Here is a 12,820-nt window from a genome sequence, read left to right on the forward strand (position 1 = left end):
ATTTCCAAGGGTAGACAAGGCCTAAGTCACCAATAAATGAAAAAATAAAAACAAAATCATATATTTCAAGAAACGCACAGTGTCTCCCTCTCTCAAGGCAAGCCACAGAGAGCCAGATTGTGGCAGGTGACTGTGAGTGCTCAAGTAAGGATAGAGCATGTGACCCCCTCCTCCATTTACATCCACTGGGCACACTCGTAGGCCCTGCACTTTCCTGACTGCAGGAGCTACTCCCTAGCACCACACTCTGTGCATTGCAGCCACCCCAAAGGCAGCAAGGAAGGGTGTGGTGGGACTCTTTAACTGCGCCCAGCAAGCAGACTGGTCAGCCATACTAGAGAGCATTCACTGCACAGCCTTGATTCCCATGCACAGGCGGGAGCTCTCAGGGGCATTGTGTTGGTAGTACAGGTTTGCATAACCGCCAGCTCAGGGTTGTTGCTTAAAGCTTCAACATATGCCAGCACCAGCAGTAATAGGAAGCAGTTAAGACTTGCCAGACCCAATGAGATGGTCGTTTCCTAGCTGGAGATGCAATGCCAGCGCTAGAGGGAAGTTCAGTGAACATGGCCATATGTCCATTGGCTTCTCTACTGAGACTGTCAATGGTGATACAGACATCTTCCGCTACAATGAGCAGCACATCTAGTCATTAGTGACCTGTGTCAGAAATGAACCAGTGAACAGGAGGGGAAAGGCTCCACAGCCCAGATCCTCCGAGGTATCTAGGAGCCTAACTCCCAGTGAGTTCAATAGAAATTAGGTGCCTAAAGACCTTTGAGGAGCTGGGCCCACATGTCTTGGGCCATCCTGTCACCATGCTGCAAGATAGTCCAAAGTCATTGTTTCTCAGCTGGAGGCCGAAGTTACAAGTACTGAATATGGCAAACACGGAAGAAACTGTTTGGATTAAAAGTGATTTATTTATCTATTTATTTATTTATTTATTGCTTAGTGTTTTCCACAATTCTCCTTTTTACCTAAAAGAAACTTACTTGGCAATTTAACTGAAGGAAACTTCCTGGTCTGATGACCCAGTGCCATCATGTGATTAGTCAAGGCACAATTACTAAATGACTCAAATACTAGCCCTCACATGATTGATCAGCAGATCGACCGAGCGTCATAGACTTTCAGGGGACTTTACCCTATGAACAAGTGAAGTTGTGTAAGCCAGCCAAGTGCTCCTCAGGCGTTAGTTTCCACAGAAACATTGTGAAACTATTTGGACATAATTTACTTGCAAGGCCAGGAATAATGCACAAGGGAAACCTGCTGAGCACAGCAAAGGCTGTAAGAGCACCCAGCTTTTTAAAGTAACCCTTCCATGCATGGAAGCCTTTAGTGCCACGCTTAAGTGAAGCCAGTAATACAATCTGGCAATAATTTACTAACCCAGTTACACATGCTGGTCATTTAGGGCCTGATCCAAAGCCCATTGAAAGCAATGGAAGGCATTCTACTGATAGTCAGATCATAAATTAATCCACAGGCTGTATTCTGAATACATAGAATAATTGCTTCTCCATTCTTATTGCCTGCACAGGAAAGAGAGAGAATAGAACATACGCCACAAGCAGAGTAAGACTTAGCACTGTGGCTGTTATTACCCATAATCATACACATGCTGCAGTCCTCATTGGGCTTTTCCCTCAGTAAGCATTGCACGATTTAGCCCAGATGGGCCAATTGCTGGAAGCAGCTACGCTAGCACTAGGCTCAGCAATGCCATTTAGGCATTGCCCTGCATTGGGGCAAGAGTGGCTTGGCACTGCCCTGGGGGCTCAGAATGCCTCCCAGAGATGCAGACCCTGCATAGCAGCTAGCAGGACAGTTTGTGAGGTGCATCCTACTCCCCATGTGCAGCTGGACAGCTCCTCTGGCCAGTGCCTGGCGGGGTGACAGAGACATGGCAACTCAGCCCCTGAATTCCCCTGAGCACAAGGGATGAAGATTTGCTTGGCCCTTACTGAAACCACATAGGCTCTTCCCCCCATGGTACATTCACATGCGAGCCAGACAGAATCTGGCTTTCAGAGACAGGCTGAATAGGGCCTACAAATCACTGGCTTTAAATGGGACTGTACAAGGGGCCGTTTGTAGGGTTTGGGCACCTAGGTTGACAAACACATTCAGTTCAGCTTGTCTTGATCTGGGACTGAGATAACAATAACACGGCATCTGTGAATATCTATGGAACAAAAATGCACAGACTCCAAGTGAATGTTTCTTTTGCCTTTCTTAGCATTAAGAAAGTGCACGCAGTTCCAGGAGCGCTCTACACAAGAGGCATCTGTATATCTGGCAATAGTTATTTATTAGATAATGTGCTGGAGTACATTGGGGGGGGGGTTGTTCAACGGCTGCATGGTACCCAGCCACACCTGTAATGGGCTGAGCTTAACAACTCACTCAGTGCTCACAAGTGGCTTCAAGTAGCTGCAGGGGCACTGCAGCACCATACCGCTGGACCTTGCCTCAGTTGCTATGCCAACCCTCATGAGGTAGCTAGTGGCAGCAACCACTAGTGAAGGGCACATCTGTCCCTACCAGTGCAAGCTAAGAAGTCATGGTCAAACATTTGGTGAATAGTAAACCACAGAAACCAAATGAAGAATGGAACAGGCTTCATTTGCTCCTCACTGTTGTTGAGCTGATGGACAGGAATCAAAGAACATAATGTGCCAGTAGATGGGGCTCAGGAATCTGCGGCATTGTTTAGAGAGCTTTTCTAGGGCCAGTAAAAGAAGTTGTGCACCGCAAATGACTTCCTATGGGCCCCTTTTTAATGGAGGTCGTGAAGTTGATCCCATACAAACAGCCTGATGCCTGGAACCTACAATTGCGAAATAGCGGCCTTGGACTTTCATACAGGCATCTGTTAACATAAGAGGAGGAAGAGGTGAAACCAACTTAGGTCTAAGGCGTAGAGGGCACCCTTTGCATAGCTTTAATAAGATACAAGAAATAAAGCTTAAACTCAAGCAATGTAAACTTTGACCAATTTAGGACAAGAAACCTTGCCAGAAAGCTGAGAACTGCACAAAATGTGTATAGAGGGACCATCCAATTTACTTTAATATGTATGCGGCCACATTTCCAAATTCAGATGAAGCATTGCATACTGGAAAATGTAGTAACTGTAGCCACATATTAAACCTGAGGATGACTGCAGTGCGCATTGTAGAACTCCATGGCTCACTGGCCAAACTTTGGTCACTCCTGAACTAGTTTTTTAACACTTGTTTCTGAAAACACCCTCATGTGAACAGGGAACTGTTGTGTATTAGCATAGGCATGCTGGTGCTGAGTGGATTCTTCCCTGGTGATTGTCAGGCAGAATGGTGAGTCTGCTAACCTACATTGGTTTATAAATGAGTGAAGTGTTTTTTTTTTTTTGGTAGGGTTTTTGATTGAATTGCTGCTAAGAAAAAGAAGACTTATGAAAGGGCCTAACAACATCAGCAGGTTTGAGTGCTTTTGGGGTGAGAACTCAGATGAATCCAGTGAGTCAGTGGGGTGTGGTGCATCTCCCACAGTTTTTGCCTTCTCTTCCATGCCATACTAGTTACTTAGGAATGGGTGGTACACCACCATGAGTAGCCATGTTATGGAAAATAGCACTCCGGAAATTATTCTTGCAGAAAAAAGTTTATGGATGTGAGGTAAGAAACTAAAATTTATGCTTTGTCATTCCAGTTCTGCTCCCCTAGGGCATTGAAGCTCTACACTGCCCCCAATGCATTAGTGCCAAATCATGGAATGTCTGCTCAGGCACAAGGCCCACCTGGGTATAGGATAGTTGTGAAAACAGAGTTGAGAGGCAAGAAAGCTGAGCCAGGCAGTGTGTGCTGTGTAATCTTTGGCAGGTCACTTAGCCTCATTTTTCATATGATACATATTTGTTATGGGGCTTATTTAAAGCACATTAAGACCCTCAGATGGAAGATGCCATATTATTATCTGGGAGAAATGGGGAGCTCTGATCCCAGAGCCTCAAAAGTGTTTAGGTGTCTAACTCCCATTGATATAAATGGGAATTAGGCACCTAAACACCATTAAAGGTCCTGACCCTACTGACTCTTTTTAAGAAACATACAACCCTTGAAGGAGGAAATCTGGAAGACTAAAAGGCTCTTTTGAATACTTTAAAGAAAATGTATCTTTACAAAGGGGAAACACTGGAGAATAATGCTAAAGCTATGAATGACGGGTTCCAGGGGTCCATGAAATATACTGAATGTGCATGTCTAAGACTGGCATCCAAAGGTCTTAAATGTTTGGCTAGTTTGATGTATACATTCAAACAGCTGTTTGAAAGAGTCTTTGTTTTCACTGCTGTTTTGAAGGGAATTTGGATGCTTACCACAATATGCTGGTCTCACCACGCCCCTACCTGCAAGCTATTCTATGCAGCTAGACCCCACTGCCTTCAGTGGGACTCCAGACAAGCGTATGGGTCTGTGAGCATGTAAAAGCTTGCAGGATTGGGGGCTTATTTTGTGTGGTCTTCAAATGTCACTTCTTTCCTTCTCATGCTATTAAGTCCCGGGGCCATAATGCTGACAGTGATGTTTCATGCCTTTTGCAATTCTATGGTCTCATTTTTATTTTTAGACTTTTACCACGTGTAAAAGTTTCACAACTGAAAAGAAACAAGAAGTAGGGGGAAAAGCTGATGTTTAGGCAAGAATGAAGGCTTAATTCTTCTTTCATGTCCACTGAGGCAGAAAGCAATTCTTACAAACCCTACATCTGTCATCACCTGTTCTAAAACATGCTTTGGAACTTGTCTTTTATACCCTTTCTTCAGGAGGTGGTTGAAAGCTGAGGGCGGAGCAATGCCTCTAGCTTGCTCCTCCCTATATAAATGGAATTTCAAGCAACTCCTGCCCCTATGGGAAGGGCTACCCAGAATTCCCAACCACACCACACCCCAAACAATGGTCTAGTTTTTTTCCCCAGGCCCATTCCCTTTCCAAGAACAGCAAATGGAGCTTTGGTAATGCAATCTATAGTATTCTTTTGAGAAGTACTCCAATAGTACTCTGGACATGAAGAACAGTGAAGAAAGGAATGGGGAATTTTAAACTATTACAAAGCACTTTATAATTTGATACAGCTGTCTCAGCTTATGACTCACTGAGACGTCTCAGTAGGAAGTGGCTTCTTCAAGTAAGTGTTTGAGATGCTGTTTAAGAGAGGAAAGTGTAGATGTTTTAAGCAGGTTGTAAGTGTAGAGTTTGGAGGTTCATTTCAGGTAGTCACACAAAATGTACAAGCTTCTACTTAACTCTTGAAGCAAGTTTTTTGTTAAGACACAACAGCATAATGCCTTAAAGGTCCGTGGAACATTCAACTTTCTTTTTATTCACAGATAATTCCAAGTGCTGTACCATTTCTCGCAGACTTGTGTGTACATAACACTTACATAATGGTGCTAAAAGTTACAGCATTAGACAGTTTTTTTTAATTCTTTGGGAAACAGTGCAACTTTATGCCCATTCAATTTACAAATTGGATAATTCTCAAGTACAACTGATTTCTTTATACCATTAAGGATTTAGAGCTTGATGTACAAACTATGGCTTCTTCATTTTTCAACCAGTTTGCAAACTTGTAAACATAAGTTCATTAATAATAAACCCCCCACTTTTTAAAGCTAATTAGTATTTGTCAACAGTTTCAAATGCAAAATAATTAGTTAAAGATCAAATTTTAATCATAAAGTCAGGATCCCCAATAGACTGCGTGTAGTGTTCAACTGGAGACTCTTAAAAATTATGCTACTGTAGCCTGCATTGGGCTTTGAAACAAATCATTTCCATTTCAAATGCTGCCTGGATAACACTAACTCTGCCCAAATGCATTTTGTAGAACACCAGCTATATCCAAAAGGCTAGAGGGACGCAATAAAATCCATAATGTCAAATGGGAGGCTTTTAAGTGCTGAATCTGTTCAGTGTTGTCCAACACAGCTCCCACTGTGTTATTTAAAACTGCTTTAGTGGTTGACATTTCTCTTCTCTTTGCATGCAGTTATAGTCCTGATTATTACAGTTTCAAAAAAAGGCTATCGCATTTAGTAAGGATTATTAATGGGAATGCTGTTTTCATTAATATCCAAGGCACACATGGTCCATGGCCAGTTGTATTCTGCAACAGACAAGAACAACAATTATAAATACATCATAGTGTCACCATATTTAGATTAATTTAATATGATAGTTTTAAATATGGAAATTAGTATCTACTCATTGGGTATCTGCATCCATAATGTAAATAAAGACTAGTTATGAAAGACTTTTCAAAAACAGTCTTGCCACTTTAAGATTCAGGCTACAGCTACACTGCACATCTCTTGTGGCAGTGTAGGATATGTGAATCTACACACCGCAGTGAAAAACAGGCCGCGTCCACACTGCAGTGTGCCAGTGAAAGGCTCTGGTGAAGGGAGACAGCAGGGAAAGGCTCTGAAGCGGGAAGCTGCCAGAGCCTTTCCCCACTTCTGGAGCTTTTCCCTGTGGTGTGGAAAGACTCCAGCAGCGGGGAGGCACTGTTACAATGCTAAAAATAGCAGTGTCGATGGGGAGGTGCTGCTTGGCGAGTAGAGAGCCGTGTAGTGTTCATACCCATAGGGTTCAAGCGTGTCTTTACTTGCCTAAGCAGTGCCTCACTGTCTCTGCTGATGTTTATACCTGTGCGAGGGGGCGTGTAGTGTTTTTAGTCTATACACTGCTGAAAGGAGTGTGCAGTGTAGCTGTACCTTATGAATACTATTTATAAAATAGACTGAGCAGAGAAGCAAAAAATATGCAGCTAAGAGGTAGTGAGACATTTACAAATTATCAGCTTCTGCTTTTTAAACAATCATAGAATCATAGCACTGGAAGGGACCTCAAGAGGTCATCTAGTCCAGTCCCCTGCACTCATGGGGGTTCTCAAACCAGGGGTTCTCAGGACAAATTTTTTGGTGGCCTCAGAGTGCAGCCACCAACTCTTGCTGGTGGCCACTCTCTCACTTTTTCCTAAAATACTTGATTAGCTTTAGGATAACCAGATAAATATGCACATATACACATCCAAATCATTGTAATTTATTTATTGCTAGCTAGTAAGTCTGTTGTGAAAAGTGATATTAACAAACATACAAGTATCACTTTTCACAGCAGACTTAATTTGTCCCCAGGCCTGCCTGGGCTGATTAAGCCATGGATAGAAGGTTGGGGGAGATGGGACTGGCAGAGGCAGCAGGGGGCTGGAGCCCAAAGCCCCGTGGCTGGAGGATGGGGTCCAAGGACAGAGCCTGAAGCCATGTGGCCAGAGCCTGGGGCCTGCCACTGCGCAGCCAGAGCCCAGGCCTGGAGCCTGAAGTCCTAAGGACAGAGCTTGCTGCCCTGCCACCACAGGGCTGAAGTCCAAAGCCTGAGTCCCGCCACCCAGGGGAAGGTGGGGAACTCACTTGCTGCCTGCTCCTCCAGTGTTGTGCCCCAGGTGACTCCGGGGGGGGCAGGGCCCAACCCCTGCTGCTGGCCCCAGCATCCAGGAGCAACTGGGAGGGGGAGAGGGCTCTACTTTGCCCCCCACCTCCCAGTCACAGCCCAGAAGGCTGTGGCCGCCAGAAAAGCCCCTGGTGGCTGGATTTGAGAAACACTGACCTAGACCATCTCTGACGTGCGTTTGTCTAACCTGCTCTTAAAAATCTGCAATGACTCAGATTCCACAACCTCCCTAGGCAATTTATTCCAGTGCTTAACTAGCTGACAATTAAGAAGTTTTTCCTAATGTCCAACCTAAACTGCCCTTGCTTCAATTTAAGCCCATTGCTTCTTGTCATATCCTCAGAGGTTAATGAGAACAATTTACCTCCCTCCTTGTAACAACCTTTTATGTACTTGAAAACTGTTATCATGTCCCCCCTCAGTCTTCTCTTCTCCAGATTAACCAACCCCAATTTTTTGAATCCTCCCTCATAGGTCATGTTTTCTAGGCTTTTAATCATTTTTGTTGCTCTTTCTGGACTTTCTCCAATTTGTCTGCATCCTTCCTGAAATGCGGCACCCAGAACTAGATACAAAACTCCAGTTGAGACCTCATCAGCGCGGAGTATAAGGCAATAAATAAGGCTGATATTGCAAGCTGAATTACCTGTCAATAGGATATCCTCCTTCACAAACATTGACCAAGGCATACAGCTGTCTCAGAGCATACTCATACTGCAATTGAACAAAGAACATTAAGCATTTCCATGTCAAATCCCAGCCTCTCTTTATTTAAGCTAGAAGTAAAAGAGCTTTGTAGATGTGTTAACACCAATGATTTCTAGCCTTGCTGGAATATTCTAATATCAGACCAAAGTTACCCCTCTCTCACACTTTTCATTGCACCTGCAGCCATACAATGTCCTTATATCCCTCTCCTTTATTCAGATCTCACTGCAGATTCCCTTCTTATGGAAGACTCATAACTCTAACCAATGTCAATGAAACCACAACTCTAATGTAGACCAATGTGGCCTCCCCTTGTGTTGGATTGTCTCTCTAGATTGTAAGCTCCTTGAGGCAGAGAGCATACCTGCTTTTGTCTCATGTACAGTGCTGAGCGCTCTGTCAATGCTTCAGAGATTAGACAAGTGATGACTTGAGACTTCTGCTTTTTCCGCTAAATTCTGCTTTATGGTTGCCTTGCCCTCTCAACTCACCCATTTGTCTGTTTTCTGCATCTATGCAGGTGTGACACCTAGATTGCGAGTTCTTTGAGACAGGGACTGGTTTCTCTGTTACTTGTTTGTACAGTGCCTAGCACAATGGGGCACTGTACATTGACTGAGACTCTTCGATACTACTGAAGCGAAAGTAATTATTTGTAGTAAAGCTCAAAAAAATTACGTCTGTGAACTCAACAAGAACCAAATAATATCTAGTAGGCTGTCACAGGTAGTGTACAATATACAGTTAAGGGGATCTCTCTTTAGGATAGAATTATGTACTGTATATACTCAATCATAAGCCGGTTCATTAATAAACTGACCCCAACAAGATGGATAAGTAAAAATGGAAAATTTTTATGACCCGTTCATAAGCCAAACCTATAATTCAGGGGTCAGCAAACTTTGGCTCCCGGGCCATCAGGATAAGCTGCTGGTGGGCCGAGATGGTTTGTTTACGTCCGCAGGCATGGAGATAAACCTAAGTAAACAAAGTGTCCCGGCGCACCAGCTGCTTACCCTGATGGGCTGGGACAGCAACTGGTGGGAAATTTTGGGGGTGGGGGGGAAGCTGGGGGTCAGAGAAGTAACCCCAGTGACCACCCCCCACATGACCCTCCCCTAGCCCGGCACCCCCACACTCTCCCCATCCCATCCCTTCCCACCTTATTTGGGGAGGGCCAGGGAACGATGTCTCTGGCCTGGCTGGAGCTGCTCCAGCAGGTGGGCAGCGCGGCTGCAGCCTGTTCCGGTGGGCCAGACCGGACGGCGTGGCTGCAGCATGTTCCAGTGGGCTGGGCCGGGCAGCACAGCCGCAGCGTGCTCCAGCGGGCGGGGTGGCGTGGCGTGGCCACAGCCTGCTCTGGGGGGCAGAGCCGAGGGGCACGACTGCAGCCTGCCAGCCCCAGAGCTGCAGCTGCTTCAGAGGCTGGGAGTGAGCAGCGTGGCCAGAAGCGGAGAGACTCTGGCCCTACCTCTTCCCTTCTGTCTCTGCTGGCTGTGCTGCCTCTCCTTGCTCCCTCTGTTCGGGGGGAGGGCCTGTGTCCCCCCTCTCCCTCTCTATACCCTTCTCTGGTGCTTCCCTTTTTTACTAAAATTTTGGCTTATGAACGAGTATATACGGTACATTAGGTGCTGTATTTCAAGGCTGCTGTTAATTGTGTTGAGTTGATTAAAAACCAATATTGAATGTCCTGTTACTTGTGAAAGGCAAGAAGAAAACAGTAAAAGGAGGGAAGGAAATCCTTCCTCTATTTTGATAATCTTGTTGCTTGTAGATGGTTGCTTGCAGATGGAGTGTCTTTCCTTTTACTTCTGAAAATGTTTCTCAAGTTTTATTAAAGTGAAAATCCAAGGGTGTTCAATAATCCCAATTTTCCTTTTTGGTAAAAACTGACTTTGGAAGAACACCTTGAAAGCTGTGCTTGTCCTACTGACAAATGTATTGGGTTTTTTGCTAACGTTACACTTACCAAGGGAGAGTGCCAGTTGAAGCAGCGGGCTTTGAAGTGATTCACTGCTGACTGGTAGCAGTCATAGTCACTGATGGTCAGTCTATCTGACAGAATTTGCTCAGTTCGCTCCTTTGATTCTGTTACCAAGGATATGATCTTTCGCATGGATTCCTGAATAATCTGTTTAGCCTGCACACAAAGCAAAGACAACTTATAATGTGCTTTTCCTGACCCTAACTTGCAGACTATTAACTGAATGCCACTTCCTTCTTTCAAAAAAAAAACCTTGGGCTCTTTTAAAAATACTCCGTTTTCTAAAAGAAATACCATTGAAATTACAGTCCCTTTTGGGCCTGCCCCTTAATAAAACATGAACAAATAAGAAGGGAAATCGGAAAGGTTACAGGTTGTGGGCTTCCAATAGACCATTCATTTAACTTATTAGTTCTCCCTGCAAAAAGGGGGGAAACGCACAGTAATCATGACTAGACTTGCTGTAGCAGCCTTCTGGGAAAATGTATTTGCTCTTCATAATGATATTGGAGCGTTTTGGGAGACTTTGGTTTTGGAGAAAGTCTTATCTCAGGCTGAAGTAGGCAGTCATTCTGAAGTATGGCTTTCTTGTGCAAGAATTATGGGGGCAAGGGGATATCCCCTAGTGGTAGAACCACTGGCAGTAAAATCTAGTAGGTTAGTTTTTGTATGTTTATATTCCCATTTGGTAAGTTACCAACAGAAGATGCCTTGTCCATAGAGCTCAGAAGTTTAACTAATTGTGGAGAAAAATATCAGATAGCTGTTACCGATAGCAGATGCATTTTGTCATGAATTGGGGTCAATTTGCTGTAACTCCATTAGTCTCACTAGAGTTACTTTTGATTTACATCCATAAAATGGAACTGAATTTGGCCTTATGAACGGTAGTTAGAATTTTTAGCTTTACCTCTAAATGTGTTTTCATCTCCCCTGCAATCTTTGTAGCCTCATAAATATCATTGGTAGCCATCAGCTTCCGTTTCATGATTTCAAGAGGCACATCAGGACTAGGAGTGAGATCGTAGTGTGCCACTGGGGGCAGTGAAATAGGAGTGGATTTCTTTCCCATTCCCTGAAACTGCACTACTTTCATAGAAGAGATGCTCTGCAAATTAGAAAGCAAACACACACACACAGGTTAAACATCTCTGCTAGATAGTCATCCTTTGTGTTGCCATACAAGCTTGTTAATTTTCTAAACTTGCTTGGCTATGGAAGACATATGAAGGTAAGTTTTGTTTTACAAGCAGTAGGTTGCCCTAAAAGTGGCTAATCTTCAAGTTCCCTAAGGCAAAAGGCCACCAGGTTGAACAGCCTGAATTTTACAGATTGAAGACCACATCAGAAAATCATTTTATTAGTACACTGAACAATGGGATGGAATGCTTTCAATTGTGTTTATGAATAACTTGGCAGTTTATGGCACCTTCGACCCAAAGAGCTCAAAGCATTTTATTATCATTTATTAAGGCTCACAATATGCTGGCAATATGTCTAGTACAGCCCTTTTATGGATGGGTAAAGTGAAGCATTGGGAGGTTACATCAGTGGCACACTGTGTCCTCATGCCCCGTTCCCTGCATTAGTCCTTAGACCACATTTCTTTTTGCTATATCCATGTAGGAAAAGAGGGCCAGGTGAGGTGTGGTTCCAGGAGGCAAACCTGACCAGGAATTGCCCATTCTATTCTGCTTGCCTGGTCACTATGCCCTGCTTTTTCATCAGGCCTCAAGGCACTTGTGACTGGAGCAACAGCAGAGGACAAAAGAGTAGCCAGGAGGCTGGCATGAAACTCTCTGCTCAAGATGCACGTAAAGGTTGAGGAGCTGAGGAGCAGGAAATGGCTACTGGCCCTTCTGAGGGTGCGAGCAGCGAATTAGGAAGGAGTAAGAGTTCACAGTGTAGAAGGAAGGATGAGCTGCTGTGGACAATGGGGGTAAAGAGAGAGAAATGAGAATTTCTTGGTTCCTGTCTTGCACTTTCCAATCTGAAGGGTAAATGCAGAGACTGAATACCTGCAGCTCTAGATATGAGTGTCTACAGGCCTGAGCTACAAAATTCAGATCTTGAATTCTGCTTCTCTAGCTTTGAGCAGGCTTTAGTTTTTCAGGTCAATATTCAGAATCTGAGAATTTGTCCCATCACCAGGGTACAGCTATTTTGAAGGGATTAAATATATGGGGAGGGCTTGACCTGGAAACCACTTAAATGAATACTCACTTTGTTTCCATATTGCATCACATGGCTGGTGTTGGTGTGTTTCTTTACTATCAGAAATTGCTTATGGAGAGTTTCTTTTTTCAGATCCTCCTGCATGAAGAAATGTATGTTTATAGATATCAAAATATGGCTGTTGTAAAAATGCAAGGAAAATTTAAAAGAGCCTTAGCTATCCCTGAGCAGGAGGTGAGTACCAGGGCGATGGCTATTAGCACTTCAAAAGAAATTAAATGAAAAGTTAGGAAACTAGGGTGAAATTGAGATTCTATGACATCTTCTCAAACTGTAGTAAAAATCCCTAAAGTGTTTCATTACTACTGTAAATTTGGTTCAAAATAACTCTTAATGAATGGCAGTAGCTTTTGTTCATATTTAAGGATCATTAAGGAAGCTTGCATACACT

At 43.9% G+C, this 12,820-nt stretch overlaps 1 protein-coding gene across 1 annotated transcript in view; it reads right to left on the minus strand.

Annotated features, from left to right (window-relative positions):
* Window positions 1–5,343: 5,343 nt before the first annotated feature.
* Window positions 5,344–12,820, minus strand: part of LGMN (legumain) — a 42,025-nt gene continuing 34,548 nt past the window's right edge. The window contains exons 10-14 of the mRNA XM_054026506.1: window positions 12,418–12,507; window positions 11,105–11,302; window positions 10,180–10,350; window positions 8,149–8,216; window positions 5,344–6,156 (exon numbers count right to left, since the gene is read on the minus strand). Of these exons, the coding sequence (XP_053882481.1) occupies window positions 6,117–6,156; window positions 8,149–8,216; window positions 10,180–10,350; window positions 11,105–11,302; window positions 12,418–12,507 (567 nt within the window). The 3' untranslated portion in view covers window positions 5,344–6,116. The remainder of the gene's footprint in view (window positions 6,157–8,148; window positions 8,217–10,179; window positions 10,351–11,104; window positions 11,303–12,417; window positions 12,508–12,820) is intronic.

Source organism: Malaclemys terrapin, chromosome 4 (genome assembly GCF_027887155.1).
Source record: "Malaclemys terrapin pileata isolate rMalTer1 chromosome 4, rMalTer1.hap1, whole genome shotgun sequence".
Taxonomy (NCBI): domain Eukaryota; kingdom Metazoa; phylum Chordata; order Testudines; family Emydidae; genus Malaclemys; species Malaclemys terrapin.